At 41.3% G+C, this 21,637-nt stretch overlaps 1 protein-coding gene across 2 annotated transcripts in view; it reads left to right on the forward strand.

Moving 5' to 3' along the window:
- The first annotated feature begins 7,926 nt into the window (after positions 1–7,926).
- ARK2N (arkadia (RNF111) N-terminal like PKA signaling regulator 2N) overlaps positions 7,927–21,637 on the forward strand; it is a 32,086-nt gene continuing 18,375 nt past the window's right edge. Inside the window, exons 1-2 of one of the 2 annotated variants that reach the window (XM_054178535.1) lie at positions 7,933–8,685; positions 14,884–15,821. In XM_054178535.1, the coding sequence (XP_054034510.1) occupies positions 7,962–8,685; positions 14,884–15,338 (1,179 nt within the window). In that variant the 5' untranslated portion in view covers positions 7,933–7,961 and the 3' untranslated portion in view covers positions 15,339–15,821. Of the gene's footprint in view, positions 8,686–14,883; positions 15,822–21,637 lie in introns of those variants that run through there. The other variant, XM_009905072.2, reaches the window with a different exon arrangement.

Raw genomic sequence — 21,637 nt, forward strand, 5'->3', positions numbered from 1 at the left:
GCCACAAGTCCATGGGACCGGATGGGATCCATCCTAGGGTGCTGAGAGAGCTGGCAGATGAGGTGCCAAGCCACTCTCCATCATTTATCACCAGTCCTGGCTCACTGGAGAGGTCCCAGAAGACTGGAAGCTGCCAACATGGTGCCCATCCACAAGCAGGGCTGGTTGGATGAGCCAGGGAATTCCAGGCCTGTCAGCCTGACCTCAGTGCCAGGCAAGATCATGGAACAGGTCATCTTGAGTGCAATCACACAGCACTTAGAGGATGGCCAAGGGATCAGGCCCAGCCAGCATGGGTTTAGGAAGGGCAGGTCCTGCCTGACCAACCTGATCTCCTTCTATGATCAGGTGACTGCCTGGTGGATGTGGGGCAGGCTGTGGATGTAGTCTGCCTGGACCTCAGCAAGGCCTTTGACACCATCCCCCACAGCAAACTCCTGGCCAAGCTGTCAGCCCCTGGCTTGGACAGCAGCACTCTGAGCTGGGTTAGGAACTGGCTGGAGGCTGAGCCCAGAGAGTGGTGGTGAATGGTGCCACATCCAGCTGGTTGCCAGTTACTAGTGGTGTGCCCCAGGGATCAGTACTGGGCCCCATCCTGTTCAATATCTTTACTGATGATGTGAAGGAGGGCATTGAGTCCATCATCAGTAAATTTGCAGATGACAGCAAGCTGGGGGCAGGAGTTGATCTGTTAGAGTGTAGGACAGCTCTGCAGAGGGACCTTGCCAGGCTGGACAGATGGGCAGAGTCCAAGGGCAGTAGATTGAACACATCCAAGTGCCAGGTTCTGCACATTGGCCACAGAAGTCCCATGCAGTGCTACAGGCTGGGGTCAGAGTGGCTGGAGGGCAGCCAGGCAGAAAGGGGCCTGGGGGTATGGGTTGAGAGTAGGCTGAACATGAGCCAGCAGTGTGCCCAGGCAGCCAAGAAGGCCAATGGCATCCTGGCCTGCATCAGGAACAGTGTGGGCAGCAGGAGCAGGGAGGTCATTCTGCCCCTGTGCTCAGCACTGGTTAGGCCACACCTTGAGTCCTGTGTCCAGTTCTGGGCTCCTCAGTTTAGGAAAGATGTTGAGTTGCTGGAAGGTGTCCAGAGAAAGGCAACAAAGCTGGGGAGGGGTCTGGGGCATAGCCCTGTGAGGAGAGACTGAGGGAGCTGGGGTTGCTTAGCCTGGAGAAGAGGAGGCTCAGGGGAGACCTTCCTGCTCTCTCCATCTCCCTGAAGGGAGGTTGTAGCCAGGTGGGGGTTGGTCTCTTCTCCCAGGTATCCAGCACCAGAACAAGAGGACACAGTCTCAAGCTGGGTGGTGTTGGATTGGTTGATGGGTTGGATGCAGTGATCTTGAAGGTCTCTTCCAACCTGGTTTATTCTATGTATGTATTCTATGTAAGCTGTGCCAGGGGAGGTTTAGGCTGGATGTTAGGAAGAAGTTCTTTGTAGAAAGAGTGATTGCCCATTGGAATGTGCTGCCCAGGGAGGTGGTGGAGTCACCACCACTGGAGGTGTTCAGGAGGAGACTTGATGGAGTGCTTGGTGCCGTGTTTTCAGTTGATCAGATGGTGTGGTTTGATCGATTTGACTCGATGATCTCAAAAGTCTATTCCAACCTGGTCTGGTCTATTTTACTTTGTAATAAAACACATTTTAAAAGCCTGTATGATGTCTTGGGGAGGAGATGAACAAGTCCAAAAGACATGAGTTAGAAGCACCAGTGCTTTCTGGACTTCCCACATTTGCCCTCATGCAGGTTATTCTTGTCTCACAGAGCTCTGGTTATTTGGATTCATTAGTTACTTGGACTTTTTGTGGTTGATCATGCCTCTATATGTTGAACATAAGAGAAGGTCACCTACTGAGTATGCAGAGTTAAGGTTTCACTTGAGAAAGATAGCTATTTGAAACGAGAAGAAGGGAAAAATAGCACAAGCAACAAAACAAGTCCACCTACAAAAGTGTCTGGTAAATCTTTGGGAGTGGCTAGAGGTTTTAGCACTTCACATCCTCAGATTTATCTTACAGTCTCTCAGAAGAGGGCATAACTTTGGTCTTTGTCAAAACTTTCTCCTGTCTTATGAAGTGGACTTGTGCCTTAGAATCAACTCTTCAGTGCCACTGTCCTTTCCTAACCCCCCACCATCCTTAGACAAATGTGTGTGCCTGATGAGCTGGGCTGAGTGTTTTCATTCAAAAGAAGTCAGATAGTTTACATTATTTTATTACCCTCAGTTGTACACATTTGTCATTACCTCTCTCACTTCTGATTTATTTCATTTGTGTTGGGTAGACACAAGACAATGTAATCAACTGCCTTTGCCCATGGATTATATAAGTAGGAGCTACTCTAGTCTTTAGCTTTTTATAAACACAAACCCATTCCAATGTAAATGGATGTATTGACTTGTGTGTCACTTGTGTGACACTGATAGTAGATGCTCTGGAAGAATCTCTGTAGTTAGCTGTGTATTCTGAACATTTCCTATGCAGCAGTGCAGTTTCACTTCTGATTTGTGAAGTCACAAAAGCTTAAAGAACACACTTGGTGGTGTTTCCTGCAAAAATATAGGTGCAGTTTCATTCTTTTCAAATCACAGCTTGCAAATAAATAGGTGTCCCAGTTTGAAGGCAGATCCTCTCTTGCCTCCCACCAGGGCAGAAAAACGAGACTCGGGCAGATGGATTGCAGAAGTGAGGGAAAGTTGAAATGGGAAAGCAGCGAGTGCTTTGCAGACAACCACAAGCACAGTGACAGAAGAGATCCCAAAGCATACCCAGAAGCCTCCCAGCACTCCCCTCTCCGCACCTGAGGGTACACGCAAAACCCCAGGGGTCTTTCTCCCCCCACCCCCCCACTGTTAGGCTAATCTCAGCTGGCCAGATCTGAGGTTGCCCTTCTTCCTTCTCCTCCTGGCATTAGGCCTGGCCAGGCCTAAGAGGCCTTGAGATAACTCCCCTTCCATAACCAGAGAGGGAGCATCTCCCACAGGAATGGCGAGGGAAGAAAGAGGAAGTGTGAGACCTTGCTGATAGATTTACAGGGAGCAGGACATGATGAGAATGGAATACACAGCTCCCTGTGCCCACCCACTGGGCTGCACACCTGGGGCACCGAGGGTGCATCTCATGTGACAGGAACAGGAGGCACCCAGCCCAAACTGCTGCAGTAGTAGGTTGTGGTCTGAGGAAGTGGGGTGAACAAACTTTCCAGTGCTAACTAAAATGGCATTAAGACCCAGTATTCTGTGGGATAGTTGTGTTTACACAGTTGCTGTAACTGGCATAAGGAGGTGATACAGTCATAAGCAATAAAAAGAAGTGGTCAGTTGAGCTCTGAATAGGAACAAACTCGTCAGTAATGTATTACAGTAGCTTTTGACAGCAAGCTCCCATGATAAATGCATCACTTCTGAAGTAAGAATGGGTCATATTCACAGATGCTGGGAAGAGATGCTTCACATCACCTAAGCTAGGCATCCCTTATCATTAAATACTTCACTGAACACCAAAAATAACAATGTACAATTAAGGTTAGCATGCTATGGTGTTTATTGAGTATTTCAGGCCTTATAATTTGGGTGAAATTAGTTTCCTTCTGACACTGCAGGATACACAATTACAAAGAGCATTTACAGAGAGCAATCAAAACTGGTATTAAGAAGGGCATGTGAGTGGCTAGTTGTTCATTAATAAAGGGCACATATGCCATCTGTGGTACAACTGTGCAGTAGTATGTACTACTGAATAGCTTACGTTCCAGATAATTGTTCTTTAGGAAGCTGCTGACACTTCAGTGTGGATTTAAGTTTTGCGTTTACACTTCTTTATCTTCTTAGAGCAAACACTGCTGTGAAAGAAACACTCAGTACCATCTCCTGTGTCTGGCTGGAACCTGAGAGTTCAAGGTCTGATGAGACCAAAGAGCACAGGTAGTTGTTAGTCAAGTTCGGTTTCTTCCAGGGGGATGATTTGTGCTTGCACTCCCTTCTCTCCTTCCTGACAGCTCTGGCAGAAAATTTCACTTGTTTTCTGTGTTTGCTTTATACTGGCTTAGTGAAGTGAATCTACCCAAGGATGGATGTGGCATTTCTGCTGCACAGTAGGAAATACGACGGCACAGTCACAGTTAGGGGGTAAAAGCTCACCTCCGTTAGTGGAAGCAAACTGTTAAATTGCCTTTGCTAATCTGACCTTCAAAGTCCTTCTGGATTTCCTCACCAGAGTGCAGATTTTGTAGTGCACAAATAATGTGCCTTTACAAATAGGTCCACAAAAGAAATTATTTCCCAGGTAAAGGTACTGTTAGATCCGTGATGGCTTCTGCATCCTGGTGTGTTGTTCTGCGTGTGGATGGAAGACGTGATTTCTGTTGGAAGAATCCAGCACAGAAGTTTTGACATGTCAACGTGTCCTGGACAGACTTTTGTGAAGTTTCTAGTCCCTGTGCTGCCTTGTCACTGAAAATACAAATCACTGATCCCTGCATGAGGGAATCAAACCAGCATGGCTCAAGCACTTGGAGATCCTACTTAATAAAAGGTTTTCTTAAGTCGTTGTAATTAGTCTTCTAGGAGGGTGGCAAGATGGGGATGAAATGTGATTTTCTTCTGGCTCATAGGCCAGAGAAATGGAAAGGCAAGTACAGGTGTTCTTATAGTCCCTTTGGGAGCTGTGAGGTAGATAATGTTCCCAAGTAGGACATTTGTGAAAAAAGAGGCTCTAGTTCACATTGGCTGTCCTTCAGCTTCGTGTCGAGCTGTGCTCTGTGTGCTCTACACGCTAACAGGATGAAGAGCGCAGAAAACGTTCTGCAGTTGTTATTGTGAATATTTAACTACATTTCTTTTGGTCAGGTGTGTGTTTGAGCAAGACATTTTTTCCTTCCATGGCACTTTTCAAAACTCTTAGAAAAGATGCTTTTCTAAGTGCATGGACAGAGCAAGGCCGGGTGTTGCACTGGTATGTATGATACATACTGCGTTGTGTGTGGGCAGCCATTTGGTCATCAAGTCTATGTTTTACTTACCCATGTAACAGGAGAATCATTTGGTAATGTAGATTTGCATATAAAATATGTAGATACACTGATTTTATTACAGTATTGGGATGTGTTCATCTCTCAGAACATGTATTCATCATTTGGGTTTGTCAGTGTTTTGCTGTGGCCTGGATATTAATTGGTTCTCATATCATATTTATTGCCTACATTAAATTACCATCTACATAAATTAGCATTGCTTTCAAGAGACTTTTTACTCAGTGCAAGTATTGACAAACATTTTTCTTTATATGTGTTCCTGTATTTTTACAGTATGTGCTTTACTCTTTCCCAGGGGGAAGTAAAAAGCTGGGTTTACTGTTTGCTTGGGGCTTTTGGGGTTGTTTTTGTGTTTGGTTTTGGTGTTTTTTGTTGTTTGTGTTTTGCTTTGTATTTTAATACTTAGCAGACCTAGAGTTGTCATCTCCTTTCTTGTGTTGTCTTCTATCAGGTAAACTTTCCTCCCATAACTGGTGTTTCCCCAAAACAAGTACTTTCCTGATTCCCGTGCATCATGCAGTATTTCATTCATTAACCTCAAGGAAGTATGACCTCTGCTTTAGTGTTCTTTAAAAGATGAATTTTCAAAGTGGGCTAAGGCAGGCAGGACAGCACTGAGCTTTCCATAGCACCTTTTAGAAGCAGGGAAGATGCCTTACCATGTGCTGCAGATGGAGGGAAGTAGACTACAGTTGTACATGCAATTGCAGGCAGCTTGGGATCCATCAGGAATCTGTGGGAGGATTGTCAAAGCACAGAAAGTCCCTCTGAACCATCCGTGCTTTCTTCAGGCTACTCAAGTACTTATTGCCCTTGTCTGCAGAAATGCATTTTTGTAGAGCAGTAGATTAAATTTTACTCCTGCTTTTTCTTATCTACATTGTTTTTTGAAGGGCCTTAAATTTACCATTTCCTTCTAAACCCATGAAGGATATTGTTCCATTCCCTTAATGCCAACGTGGTAACGGAAAGACCTTTACACTGAATGCCCAGAGAAAATTAGGTGGAAGGCAAAGTGTGGGTAATGCAGGTAAAATAACTGATCTCTAAAACAACATTTCACTGAATGTTTAAGGTACTTTTTGGGTTGATAACATGTAGTTTATCAAGTGGATAACTAGCATGAGTTTTTTGTTTGCACTGAGGTAGTGCAATTTGCTAAATTTTAACTTGAAGTGAAATTTAGGTTGCTGGTGTGGGATGCATCCTTTTTCTTGCTTGCAGCCCATGCTAATTGTTGCTGGTTTTCTGACAAATTTGAGAGAAATTAGATCAGCCTGTAGGTTCTCTTACAACCAGGATGTGTATGAGGGACACTGAAGAAGCTCTCAAATGCTGCGCTAGATTGTCTTAAGAAGTCTTTACATGACTCACTATCGTCGTGATTGTCTGCTGAGAGCAAGTCTGCATTAGACATAGGTAATACTTCTCAAGAACTTGCTCACAGATGTTGCAAATACCATGTCCTTGACAATTTAGAATCACTCATTCTATTGTGAATACATCTTAGGTGAGTTCTGCTGGCTGAGCAGTTTTACTAGAAAAGGAATGTATCTGTAGACTGGCTTTGTAATGTTTGGCAGTTGCTTGGCTTCTGCTCAAAGGGACTGGGTTTCTCCTCTATCATGGTGGAACTGTGAGTTTGCAACTTACCATAAAAACATTGTCATTCAATAAGGTGGAGGTACCTGTTCAGCTGAAAGTAGTTTGCTTACAGCAGCCCTGAGGAGGGAGACTTGGGGGTGCTGGTGGAGGAGAAGCTCAACAGGAGCTCTCAGTGTGCACTTGCAGCCTGGAAAGCCAAGCAGATCCTGGGCTGCAGCAAGAGAAGTGTGGCCAGCAGGGCAAGGGAGGGGATTCTCCCCCTCTTCTCAGCTCTGGTGAGACCCCACCTGGAGTACTGCCTCCAGTTCTGGAGCCCCTATTACCAGAGGGATCTGGAGGTGCTGGAAGGTGTCCAGAGAAGGGCCATGAGGATGATCAGAGGGCTGGAGCACCTCTCCTATGAGGACAGACTGAAGGAGTTGGGGCTGTTCAGTCTGGAGAAGGCTCTGAGGTGACCTCACTGTGGCCTTCCGGTGTCTGAAGGGGGCTCCAAGAAGGCTGGGGAGGGACTGCTCAGGATCTCAGGTAATGATGGACTAGGGGGAATGGAATGAAGCTGGAGGTGGGGAGATTGAGGCTGGAGGTGAGGAGGAAGTTCTTCCCCATGAGAGTGGTGAAGCCCTGGAATGGGTTGTCCAGGGAGGTGGTTGAGGCCCCATCCCTGGAGGTGTTTAAGGCCAGGCTGGTTGAGGCTCTGGCCAGGCTGATGTAGTGTGGGGTGTCCCTGCCCATGGCAGGGAGGTTGGAACTGGATGATCCTTGTGGTCCCTTCCAACCCTGACTAATTCTAGGATTCTGTGATATGAATACAGTGCTGTATTCTGGTCTGTCCAAGTAGATGGCTACTAAGTTTGGGAACTTTCAGCCTGGCATTGTTTGTAATGGCAAAAATTCTCAAGTTTAAAGTTCTGGGTAAAGAAGGTTAGGTTATATTGCTTGTAATGGCTTGATTTAATTATAAAGTCAGAATTTGGAAGTCTGTTTATTATTTACTGATGTGTTTTGATTCCTGTGGGGTGAATTATGTTTAATACAATTTTAAAACCATCTTTCATGGGTATATAAGAGGAAGAATAATGTGTTGTAACAGGATGAGGTCACTTGGAAAAGGAAAAGGAAGAAAACCAATGGTACTGAACCAACCTGTCTGTGGTCAAAAGCAAGGAGTTACTTAGGTAATACTGTGAAAAGTGGGACTGAATTATGTGGGTAAATTATTCTTACTCTTTGTTCTTGTGCAGGTTGCTGAAGTCCGCATCTAGTGCACCAAGTCTTCAGGTAGTGTGCTTCATGCTTTGAGACCAGGGGATCTTGATGCTCTGAAATGAAGATGGAGGCAGTGGGAAAAACAGAAGAACTTGTTGATTCAGAAGTTCCACCAAAGACTTCTGCAAAGCAAGAGACTGCTCCTGATGAAGATGGACCTATAGAACTTGAGACACAAAATCAGAAGGATAACATGCCCACTGCAGCAGACTCTGCAGTGCTCTCTTCAATGCCTTGCTTACTGATGGAACTGAGGAGAGACTCCTCAGAATCGCAGTTAGCGTCTACAGAGAGCGATAAGCCGACTGGTGGTCGAGTTTACGAGAGTGACTCTTCTAATCATTGCATGCTTTCACCTTCATCCAGTGGGCATTTGGCTGACTCAGACACCTTGTCTTCCACAGAAGAGAATGAGCCCTGTCAGGCTGAAGCTGCTGTAGAGGGAGACCCTTCTGCAGTTTCTGGGGCTACAGTTGGGAGGAAATCCAGGCGATCCAGGTCTGAAAGTGATACTTCAACAATGGCTGCCAAGAAAAACCGACAGTCTAGCGATAAGCAGAATGGTCGAGTTACCAAGGTAAAAGGCCATCGAAGCCAAAAGCACAAAGAAAGAATCCGTCTCTTAAGACAGAAGCGGGAGGCAGCTGCTCGCAAGAAGTACAACCTGCTGCAGGACAGCAGTACCAGCGACAGTGACCTGACCTGTGACTCGAGCACGAGCTCATCAGATGATGATGAAGAGGTTTCAGGGAGCAGCAAGACAATCACTGCAGAGATACCAGGTAGAGGATGTTTTTTAAACTGAACTGTAACGCATCTGACATCGTTTCTCAGCTGTCATGCTAAATTACATGAGTGACACTTGAGAAAAACCGGGAGAGCTGCAGCTCTGTGTAAATTTGAAGACTGCAGTATGTTAACAAGACATGGGCAAATTTAAAATCTGTCCTGAGGTGCCAGTGCACTTTTGCACACCAACAAAGCTTAGAAATGGTCAATTGGAAAAAGGACTACCATTGAATTCTGGAGTTTTAAGTTCTTCTCCTTTGTAAGCCTCTATGAACTTTTATTAGTGCTGTCAAATCCCATTAGGTGGTGATAATCTAATAAATACATTCTTAGGATAAGTGGCCAGCTTTGCTTTAGGATATTAAGACCACAGTTCAGCAGCTGTGTCAGAAATAACATGGCATACCTCTCGCTCATGTTACAGTGAGGCCCCGTTCATTATTGCACTCGTGCCGTGCTTTCAGCTCTACATCTCAGTGCATGACAAACCTGTTTAGCCTTATTGTAAATTCTTGTGGGTTGTAGCTGGTCACCTGTTTTGGGACATAGATGCCAGTTTGTTTGTGTGGGTGCCAAGCTATAACCACACCTAATTTTTCAGCATTTTTGAGGTCTTTTAAGGACCTATAAGTTATGTAGTTCTGATTTTTTGACACGTCTGTGTTAAGATTTGATCCAGCAAGCTATAGTGGCCTTCTCATAAATTTATTAAGGAAAGAAAGGTGAATTCTTCTTTTTTTTTTTTTTGGTCTGCTGAGCCTTTATTTCACTAGCCTAAGTGCTGTGGATAGATTTTGTGTGGGTTATTCTTGCAGAATATTATAACATAGAGCTATCATCCTATGGCAATCTTCATATGGCAATCAAAAATAAAATCACATAAAAATAAACCTTTTGGCTTTCCAATTTTTACTGGGTTACATGCCTTTTTGCCTCTTGTGCTGGTGGTTGGGTTTTTTTGGAGATAAATACCAGCTTACGTAGGGCAAGAGCATTTAAAGGAAAACTGCAATAATTAGTCTTAGACTAAGACGCTGAACTAGTGTTTGTTAGATTTAAAATTGGCATCAGACTTGACAAATGCCTTGTAACAAACTTGCTTATGGTGAATGATTCTGTCACCCTGAGTACTGGCATTCTTCCCACGTCTTGCTGGGAAGCAGGTTGCACAAAGGAAGCTAATGTTTATTATTAGAAAGTCTGGAAAGCCATAGTCCTGTAATTATTGTGTTGCAAACTTTTAGTGGAGATCTAAAATAATTTTTACCAATTTAGTACTCAGTCAGACTTTGACCTTTCATAGTTTTGTGCCTGTTTAGATTTACTACATTTGTACTTTACCAAGCAATTGAAGCTTCATTTAAAGCCTGCTGAAGAAGACTGTTTCATTAAGTTTTGGGACAGGTTCCTCACCCTCCAGACAGCCCCAAACACACACAACAAATCCCCAAGTTATATAGATATATAATTTATTTAGTTTTGGGGTTTTTTTAATGTCATAAAAGTACCTTGTGACCCAGAAAGGCACCACATGATATTTCTGTATATGCTTAGATTTCAGACTTCCACTGCAGGGACCTGAAGCCACTCTGGGGTACTTATGTGTCACTAGGCTCTTCTGTATTTGAGCTCTCCATCTTTAGCTGCGAGGTGCTTGCAGTGAAACAAGGCAATGACTTGATGACTTGGTGGTGATTACACCAAGGCCCCACTTGACCTGTGATGCAAGATGTGGGAGTGTAGAAACCATCCTGAGGAGCAATGACATTTTACTTCTTTAATCACAGTTAGCTGCTTGATGGTAAATTACATTGAAGAGATTAGAACTTGTGGCCTGTCATTTTGAAATTGGGTGTAATTCATACCTGCCACATTGCGGTTTTCCTTTAAATAGAAGCGACTGTGGTTTGTGGGAAACAGTCTCCAAGTGCCAAAGCAAAATACATTCTGTAGAGATAAGGACAAGTTTGGCCAAAAAGGAATCCTCTTCTACTTGTGGGTTAATGAAACGTTGTGGTTGTAACAGATGCTGTGGAACTGTGAGTCTGAGTAGGACTCCCAGCTCTCTGTCACAGTGGTAGGTTCATATGCCATCTGTGATCCCTCTTCTTGGAACTGGCAAAGTGCTTAACTGAATATTTTTGTTGGTTTTTTTTTTTTTTTTGCACTGGGAAGCCATTTTAGTGTACTTAGTATTACACTGAGTGTCACCAAAACTTAGAGAATCAACATTTAGTTAGAAAATAATACAGGGAGTCAAAAGCACTACTGGAAGTTCAGGCCACACGTGTCCTCTGCACAAGTCAAAATCTGAGGTTCAGCTTGAACCTGAGTGTCAGGAAACTAGAGTGTACCTCTCAAGGCCACAAGCATGAAAAAGATGTTGGCCTTTACTTTTGAAAAAAGTCTCCACACCTTGATGCAGAAAAGTTTCACAGGCAGCCTGTGTTGTCCTTACTCTTAATGTGTTTGGATAATTCAGCTGTAGTGTTGTTTAGTATCTCGACATAGCTTATTACTGGGACTGATTTCAAAAGGTTGATGTATGAAAAACAGCTTTGCCAACAGAGATGCTCTAAAATTTCCAGTGAAAATGGGACCTTAATGTGCAGAAGTTATACATACCTTGGCTTTTAACCTTCTTGGACATGTAGTGTTACAGACAATAGTTTGCTTGTATTTGGTCTGAGAATTGAAGTGCCACATTTGAGAATACAGTAATCTTTCCTGTTGTGTAACAAAAGCTATTTCATTTTAATAGTGCAGGTTGGTTTCTTTTCTTTTTTTCAAAGCATCCACGTCACTGGCTCTGAAATAGGTTTGGTTAAATTAGGAAGGTAAGGAAAATGTTCAGTGAGGTAGATAATGACCTCGAGTTGTGAACTGAACGGTTGTGCAATACAGAGTCAGTTCTCTCTGCTAAACTCAAAGGTAATGTGGATTAAAATACAGGCAGGGTTGTTTTTTCTCCTCATGCTGAAGAGTAAAGTGTTGAAGTCTTACTGGTGATAATTTTGACACAAATATTGTGAGCTCAGTAGGAACAAAGCACGACATATGTTGTTATTCTGAATACATTATATGTTGTTAATTTACACCTGAACTTCATGGGTGCCACTGAAAATATTTTTACTGAACTGAGAAGTCATAATCTTGGTCTCCCTAGTTTGGGGAGTGCCATTTTAATTTGGGGAATGACTTTTGAATTGACAGAAACTGTCCCTCACCTGCAATAATGATTGAGCCTCTCTGTTGGCATGTAGGATCTTACCATTTGTAAATACCAGCAGGCATTCATGGCATAAGAGGATGAGCTTTGAGTCCTGAAATAGGCTTTACTAGACCTGCTGCTGTAGAAAATTTTTCCTTTAAACAGTTTCTAATTTGACCATGCATATTAACTCTGAATGAAATTGGCATGAGTGCAAATCTGGGAGTCAGTATTTATTTCTCTCTAAACATTTTCTTTGGAAGGAGGAAGGGGTTTTAAAAAATTCAAATATGAAAATGTTAACATTTTACTACCATTGTGCTTTCCCCAACTCAGAAAATTAAGGGTGGCTTGTATTTTAGGCTTAAACAGTAAAAATACACAGAAATCCAAAGAGAGGAGTACAGTGTGTGAGGGACTCTCAGATAGGTCACTGCTTCCTAAGAACTGTGCACAGATGTTGCGTGAAGCACCTTGCGAAGGACGAGTTTAGATGAAGTGACTCAAGATGGCCATTATATAAGAACATGGAAACCCAAAATCTACTAAGAATGATGTGCAGTAAGGTACTAATTTGAAATTGTTGTGTGGCATAGTAACATGGAGGCATCAATCATTAGAATTTTGGGTGCTGTTTTGCTGCTTTGAAAATGAGATACAGGTATTGCATTCTGACTGCTTTGCAACTGCTAATGTCTTTACCTTTAATCTGACATAACTTCGAAGGCTGTAGAGCTGTAAGTTTACAGGTAGCAAAGTGACCAGTTAGATAAATGCTGGCATTTCTAATATAATAAAAATGCATTTTGGGGCCTGATTTTTAAACCTGAAGGCCTCCAGCAGAGAGCAGATTGAATAAGGCTTGTTGCAAGAACTGCAAGGGAAACACTGGAAACATTAATTTGCTGCTACTGTCAATTGTAGATACTCTGCGAATGATGCCTTTTTAAAAACAGTATTGCAAGGTAATATGTAGTTATTCTACTTTACAAACCCATGTTGTCATCTTTGACCATGCTATCTCACTCTTCACTTTAAAAGTTCAAAATGCAGTTAAAGCTTTCTAAGCATTACTTAAAGGTGTAGGCCTCTGGAAATCAGAAATACTGCCATTTATTACATGATCGTAGGATAGAATCCCTGACTGAAGACAAATGACAGGCAGTCATGTTGAATGTTTAACCCTGGGAATATAGGAATAGAGGAATATTCTTTTTCAGAGAGGAAAAAGACATTGCATATAGAAGAGGAACCATGGTTTAGGAAAAAGTTACTGTTTCACTTAATTACTTTCAATTAAAATGCAGTTGGATAGAAGCAAATTAATTGCTGTAAAGTATTTTTGAGCAGAGGACCTGAATGCTGAATTTCCAGCCTGTTCAACAGGTAAACAGGTGACAGAGAAGACTTAAAAAGGGAGTTTACTAGAAGTTTTTTGGCCTCCTGCAGGTAGCTTTGCTACTGCTGGAAAATAAGAGACTAATCCTGGGCTTTGTTTAGCTCTTAGTGAGGGACTGATGTGTAGCTCATAAATAGCTCCTAAAAAGAAAGTATTGTTTAATTCTGCAATTTCAGGTACACAGTGAAGTCCCAATAAGGATTTAGTGCCTTATGCTTTTATTAGTAAAAATTTGCTTAGGTTGTGCAGTGATTTAGTCTTAGGATATCCTATTTTCTATTCTTTTTAAGCTAGAGGATCCCACAAGTTTTGTGTTCATGTTTGTCAGATGTTGTAATGACTTTGTGTAGCTTAATGTGATGCTTGTCTTGTTTTCAGCATTATTATAGTTAACATTTGTGTATTCAGAGGGCATGCACACGTTATTTACTATTCTTCAAAAAAGGTACAGGTTTTCTTGGGGTTTTGTTGTTTCCTAGAGGATTCCTGAGTGAACTCTGAATCTAAAAATGGGGATATCAGTGCCTTTTCTTATTAATATGTAGAGTAAATTAATGAGAATGGCCTTCTCTTGCTGCTAAAGTTTTTCCTCATAATCCCAAAGCCAGTCATTTTAAACCATCTTTTTTATTAATAGAAGAAAAAACAATCTCCTTCCAGCTATGCCCTGTCTGTTTTCTGCCTTAACTGGAATTGCACTAGAATGCTGCGTAGTTGGTGGCTCCTGCAGTGAAGGGCACACTTTGAATTGGTGTGGGGCTGATCACTCCACGTTGTGTGGTTTACCCCTACAGTGTAGTGCTGTCCATCAAGCCTGATGGAGGTTGCTTTCAGCTCATGTATTAGCATAGCATTCACATATCCTTCCATGTTTGTGTATGTGTGACTGTGTGGTGTGTTCTCTTTGTTGGCATTTAGTGTGTTTCCCAAAACTGGACCAAGAGCTTTGCTCTTGGCTACTGTTAGATGCTGCAATCACTGTATCAGCCTTTAACGTCTCGCAGCTGGTGTGCAGTTTTGTCTGTGTTTCACACTCCATTACCAAAAGGTTCAAATGTGCAGGTAAAATACACCCCATTTTTCAAGTTTATCAAACAGTAGAACTTTGGATCACAGTTCAACAGTTTAAATATGTTACTGTGTAATGGTTTTGTCAAGGAATTGGACTAATTTGGATTATTTAAAAAATACCCAAACCAACCAAATGAAAAACAACAGGTTAAAAAAACAACAACCCTACATGCATTTGTGACATAATTTTCTGAGAGTTCCAAGAATAAAAATAATTTTGAAGCCAAAATTTCTGTTATTACCTCAGTGGGAGAGGAAAACCAAAACCAACCAACTAAACAAAAGAAAACAGACAAACAAAAACAAAAACCCAAACCAAAAAGAATAACAGAAATATTCTGTTGTTGATGATGGTGATACTGTTGGTTGATATTTGCTAAGTCCTCCCCTGTTGTCATGTCCAAGGGACACAACTAGAAAAGTTTGTTTTCCTGAGCTAACATGCCTTAATAAACAGTGTTATGTTCTTACTTAATGATGTCTTATCAAATGGCCTCAATGTCTTTAAAGCTGGCTTCAGTCGTGCTGGGGGATCTGGAGGAGCGACCAGGGAAATTCCAGGATTGCTTGACAGGGGCACCGTGTGGGATAGGAACTGCATAGGCAATGTCCTGGAAGAGGCCATGAACTGCTTTGCCGAGATGCAGAGGCAGACAGAGGAGAAATTTCGCTTGTGGATAGAAAAGCTAACCCATCTTGACACGGATGAAGAAAGCAAGCAACAACTGGAGCCCAGGGAACCTAAAATTCAACTAGTTGGCCAAAGAATCCCCCCTACCACACAGTCAGGGGCTTTCATGCAGATGCCTGATAGCCAAGTACTTCCACAGCAGTCGTCCAATTCTTACATGGGCTATCAGAATGTTGATGCAACGCTAGAGTTTCCAGCGACTTTTAATAACAATTTTCCACCTCTGTTTCCTGAGAATGGGAATATTGCAGAGCGTGATTTGAATCAGTCATAAACTTGAAAAAAGCAGTCTCTGCTATCTTGATGTTACTTTGAATGATGCTCAGAACAAAGTTTGCTTTTCTCTTTGTATATGTTTGTTTTGGCTTTCTCTTTTGTGTTCTATTACCATGGTATCTTTTTTTTCTTTTCTTTAAATACCCCACAGTGTACCCCACATGCATGTGCCAGCACACACATACAAACACCTTTAGAGGGGTGTGTGTGCAGGGGAACCACTCTAAGCTTTCATCACAAAACCTGGGAAAATGTAACTTAGAATCCTTGCTTAGGTACCCCAAAATGAGTAGAGCTGTGTTTGATACAATAGGAGCATTCAGAGTATTCATCCAAACGCTCTTTCTCGCATGCTAGAACATTTATATAAGGAAGTAAGTTTTATATTTAAAGATGTGAAGTACCCTAGAGAACCAGACTAGTTAGAGATCCATAATATTTTCTCAGCTGTCTGTTTACTCCCAAGTTTTGCAGCTTGAACTTGTCTCACATTAGTTTTTTTCCTTCTCTTTAGGCAGGTTTCAAAAGCTTCCCTTGAAGATGTATCTATGTATAACAAATATACACAGCAGATTTTTTTTTTCCCTCCTCCCATTTAGTAGTTCACTTTCTGTGCAGAGCTTTTATTAGTGTCACTGCTGTATTGCACATGGCATATTTAAAGCAGCAGCTGCCGTATATTGTGTGCACAGATATGCACATGCATACACGCATGCTTGGTTTGGGTGGAAGTCATCTCCTCTAAGTTTAAGGTGTCTACTTTGCTCTTCTGTCCATCCTCTGCATCAATGGTAAGAGATAAGCCTACAGAGGGCACCTCCTGGCAGTGCCTTCCCCTTCCATTTGTTGTCTAAACTTCCCTGATAAGCAGTTTAGATAACTTTTGGCTGAGTGTAGGTGACATGAGTCACACCCGACTGCATGTGCATGCATGGCCTGTGCACACAAAGCGCTGCTGCTTCCTTCTCTGTGTGCGATCAAGTCGCATCCTCCGTGCTGCGATAGAGAGAGTCGTGTCAGTCCCAGGACGAGCTGCAGCCACTAGATGGACTGAGCCTTGGCACAGGAATTTAAAGGAAGTTTTAGCAGCCAGATTAGTAATCACTGTGGTAGTCTGAAGGTAGAGGCTGCTAGTCTTGGTCAGACATCAGGAGCTTCTTCTGAACCACATCTGAATGCCACTGAGATCATTACTTACCTGTGATGGGGAATGCCAGAGCATTAATTTCATTCAAATAATACAGTAACTTGATATTGTGTGGATTTTTTTTTTATACTGATAGTTATCCTGAATAGGCAGGCTTAAAACTGTGATGCTTAAAGTAGGATTAATTTAATCTATATATTAGAAATCTCTATTTACTTCTTACTATTATTGCTAAACATGGGGATTTTTTCTCACTTCTTCATTAAGGCCTTTCTTTTGTGAAGTAACTTCAGTTTAGCTACCAAAAATTTCTATCATCAGCTAGAACTTGCTAAAATCTCTAATGCAAATTAAAAAATATTCTAATAAGGGAAATTGCATAGACTTAATTAAATAAGGAGAACACTAGAGGTTTCCTTTAGTCCTGGTATTTTACATTTCCTAATGTAGCATAATTTCTTTGCTTCCATTTGGAAGCAGCCACTGTATTTTATGTCAGTCTGATTATTTTTTTGTTGTTGTTGTTTTCTTTTTTCCCCCCTTCCTGAAGTCCATGGGAGTTTTTCCGTCTATTTATATGGGGGTTTGGATCAAACCTGTAACAGGAGCTCAAGAAACGCTTTTTCTTATCAGTATGATACTAACACTAGTGTTTTAACATTCTTGGCCCAGATTTTTTTTTTTTTTAAAGTATGTGATGCCTTCATTAAAAAAAAAAAAAAAAGGACAAAAAAAAAGGGTTAGAGAGGTGTGTTATTTTCAGAGTAACTCTTTGAAAAAGACTATGCAGGAGAGAATTTTTAAGTACTGGAATAAATTCTTTACAGATCGCCTTCATGCATAATTTTGATACAAAACTTTTGATATGAACTTGTAAGAAAACTCCCTAATCTGACATTGTGTGCATTTAGCTGTAGGTAAAGAGTTAGATGAGTTTGTGTTTGTCTGCAGTGTAAGAAACTTGTCCTTACCTGCTTAAAACTTAAAATATTTCAGGGAAGATTATTTGCTGACATAAAATCAGTTCCTTCTGGTGTTCATAGATTTGAGATAGAGATACATATATATATACACCTTTATGATAAGAACAGCATACTTTAAGGCATGACAACTTTGCAAGCCTTCCCATGCATGCAGAAGCAGCTTTTTAGCAGTGACTGGTTTCTTTTTATTTCTAAGAGTCACTTAACTTGGTATGTCTGTAAGCATGCCCTTAACATTTTTCTTTATGAAATAGTATGTATGTATGAATTAGATACTTACAAACAACTTGTGTGAGGGGATTAATTGAACTCCTTTATCTCTCAGAATGGATGATAACTGTTCGGGATGTAGTCAGCGACAGTTCTTTCAACTTTTAATGTTTCAGTTAGGTAATCTCTTCAAACAAACAAACCCCAAAAAACCCCAGAACCAAGCAAACAACAGCAAACAATACACACACACACAAAAAAAAACCAAGCCCAAAATACTGGGATAAATGAAAAGGAAAGGGGAAAAAAAAAAATTTAGTTACTATAGGCAAAAAGTAAAAACTCAAGCATTTTATCCATTTGTTGATGGTAGTTTTTTCAGTGCAGGTAGCTAGGAATGTGAAAGAGCAAGCAAGAGCATTACAGCAATAGAGTATATAGTCTTCAAAGCTGTACTCTTCTAAGGATAAAAGCATTCCAAGGTACCTATAAGACTGAAGGAATAGTTCAGATGAAATATAATTTTAACTATTGCCCTTCACAAAATCTACCTAGTGTAAGACCAGTGATTGTCAATGGTAAATATTGTTTTGGTTGGTTGCTCTTTTTAACACTTGCCTCAAACCTGGAGCCAGGACTTCAGCTGTCAAAAATAATCTCCTTTGAAATGAGTAGTGTGTGTTGATTTGCACAGTAGAGTATTTTGTCCATTAGCTTGTTTTCCACTCTCTTCTTCTGAAAGAAGCTGGGAGGGGAGCCCCACCTTTCTGTTGTTCAGGTGTAGTGTAACCTACCTGGTGAAGGATTTCACAGGCTGTCAAATGTAACAGGAGCATCTCTCTTCTTGCTTTGTATTGTGAATTTAAAAGACGCAGAGCACTGGAGAAACCAACCTCTAATTAGCTATGCCAGCGATGGAGCAGTATTTCAAATGTGTGGGTCAGCCTGAGAGAGTTGGGGTTGTTCAGTCTGGAGAAGAGAAGGCTCCCAGGAGACCTAATTGTGGCCTTCCAGTATCTGCAGGGGGCTACAAGAAAGCTGGGGAGGGACTTCTGAGGGTGTCAGGGAGTGATAGGACGGGGGGGAATGGAGCAAAACTAGACATAGGTAGATTCAGATTGGCTGTGAGGAAGAAGTTGTTCCCCAGGAGGGTGGTGAGAGACTGGCACAGGTTGCCCAGGGAGGTGGTGGAAGCCTCATGCCTGGAGGTGTTTGCAGCCAGGCTGGATGTGTCTGTGAGCAACCTGCTGTAGTGTGAGGTGTCCCTGCCCATGGCAGGGGGGTTGGAAGATCTTGGAGGTCCCTTCCAACCCTGGGAATTCTTTGTTTCTATGATTTCTGTGAGAAAACAGATTCCTAATACATCACTTCAGATTTATTTTTTTTTTCTCTTGGAAGTATTGTTACTACATTATAGGGCTGCAGTGAAATTTTTCAGGGTTTCCATTAAATGGTCTCATGTATGAAGGGCTTTGACTTGAAACTTTCAGGGAGTTAAAATTTCTTCAGCTGAAATTTTAACATAAATTTTAATCTTATCCATTCCATATTTGGTTAAAGCAGTCTGGCCTTACTTAAGACTGTCCTAAGATTATCTGACGGAAACTTTCCTTACTTTCCAACCCAGAGTTACATTTTTGAATGTATGTTTATGTTATCATCTCAACAAATTCCTCCCAAACTGCCAAATTTTCAGGCAGAGGAGAAATCAATATGAGTTTTGCTCAGATGTGGAGACTCACAGATGATAATTTAAAACCTCCCTCATTGCCCTGAGTTCTGTACTTTAGAACGGCATAAAGAAACATGCTGGAGAATCACACTCACCTTAGGGTTTTGAAGAGTAAATGCATCGCTGATGTGGACTGATGCAATCCCAGGAAAGATGGTGCCAGTTTAAATCCAGCTGGCTCTTTCAGGTTGCCTATATTGCCATTTGTAATGTTGCATCATGTATTTTCAAGGTGGCAGCTGTTTCTGCATGGGAGTGATTAAACACGGGTATGACCATGCTGTCAGGGTTTGGTCGCAGGTGAAACACAGCGACTTTGTTAGGGTCTTTTTTTGTGCAAGCGCAAAAGAAGTAAGTCTTTGTGAAAAGTCTCAGTCTAAATGTCACTGAATGTCAAACTGACAGCCCAGTAAAAGAAAAATTAAAGGATCTGTTCCTAGAATTGGGCCCTGTGTAGGAGGACTTTTGTGTGCAGTGTTTTCTGCAGGCTTGGCTGCAGGTTCTTTTTCAGGCATTTGTGCTGCTTCCCTTCCCTCAAGTGGGGTTTTAAGGAAGGTCTGTAGGGAATTCCACCCTTCACACATCATTTTATCTGAGAGCCTGGTGTTTCCTTCATAAGCTTCTCTACAAAATATATAAATTTGCAAGTTTTATTTAGGAAATAAAAAAATAAAAAGGCAGGTAATTTACAGCGCAGGATGGATTAAAGGGAGTGAAACTTTCTATTGCAAAAACAAAGTCTGGGGAAAAACAAACAAACAAGTACCTGAGCCTTTCAAACATGCTGCTCTTCACTGTAATTTTTAACAGTATTAGGACAAAATGATTCAGCCAGAAAGGTGCATCTCTATTTTTTTTTTTAAGTTCACAGTGTATGTTAATGGTTTTTTTTTGCAGGATCATTAGGTTATTTTACCTGAGCTGCTAGAGTTAAGACTGGAGGACCAATCTTAACTTCAATGATACAGGATTGTATTTGGCAGTTATTTTACAAATTGAAATGTATTTATTATGACTGATTTCTGTTCTTTATATATTTTTGTCTCTTCCTGTATCCATATACTGTAAATCTTTTTTTTTTTTTTTTTTTTTAAATCAGTGTTTCAGGAGCATTTAGAAAATAAATCCTAGCCCTATTAGAACCAGTTGAAAATTTCTACTGATTCAGTGGGAATAGCATTTCACCTCATGAAAAAATGAACTTATTTTGCAGTTTGTGGTCAAAAAAATCCTTTAACAGTCTTTTAAGTGAGTGTTTACCTGATGAGTCTGTTTAAACCAGGCCAACTGGATAGATGTTTTTAAAACAATCAAGGTCTACACTATGACTGCTGCAGTTACATTTGGAAGCATTAGAACAACTGTACTGTGTAATTTGTGCTGTAGAAGCTAAAATACTCAGGCTGATTGATAGAGATGGGCAGTACTTTGCCAAACATGCAGCTAGAAACTCATCTTTCTCACGACATGAAGGCACATGGAAAACAGGCTTATTAAGTTAGAAGTGGAGTGCTCTGTTAAGTCTCAAAGACTGATTGAGCAGGGGATTTAGTCTGGACCATTAAAAGTTTTGTATCAAGGCTTTATCAGTCCTTCCATGGAAGATGCATTTTGTATATATAAAATGTGATGTTTTCTGGTTGAGTGTGTGTTTTGCCTGCCTTTTCCTAATGCAGGCTTTACTTACATGGGGATATTTTTAACTGTCTTAGCCAAGAGTAAGGTGTGATGATTTCCAAAACCCCAAGTAAATCTGGGGATGGGATCTGGCTAATGTATCTACTGCCATAATTAATGAATGAATCATTAGGCATCATCAGGAAAAATGAACCTTAACATAGGATATGAAGTGCAGGCCACTTGGGATATTTTCAGTATCAGCCATGTTCCATGTGCCTTTGCTTAACGCACAACAAAGAAGACTTTATGATGTCTTTATACATAATTTGGTAGAACAGTGTATTTTCCATCTAATCATCAAAAGCCTGAAGGATTGAATGTTGATCAGCAAGACTTGAATTTCTGAGACCTCCTTCGATGTGACATATTGAAAGTGATTTAGTCTGAGAACAGATACTGATTTGATCACCTTGTTTTGGCTTTGTTTAGTTTCTTATTGTGAAAAACAAACAGAACACACCAAACAAAAAAAGAGAGAAAGCTTTACTGTGTGAAATGAAGGAAAATGCAAGTAAAGTTGATTCATCAATAACTTCTTGTTCACT

The sequence above is a fragment of the Dryobates pubescens genome, chromosome Z, assembly GCF_014839835.1.
Source record: "Dryobates pubescens isolate bDryPub1 chromosome Z, bDryPub1.pri, whole genome shotgun sequence".
Taxonomy (NCBI): Eukaryota; Metazoa; Chordata; class Aves; order Piciformes; family Picidae; genus Dryobates; species Dryobates pubescens.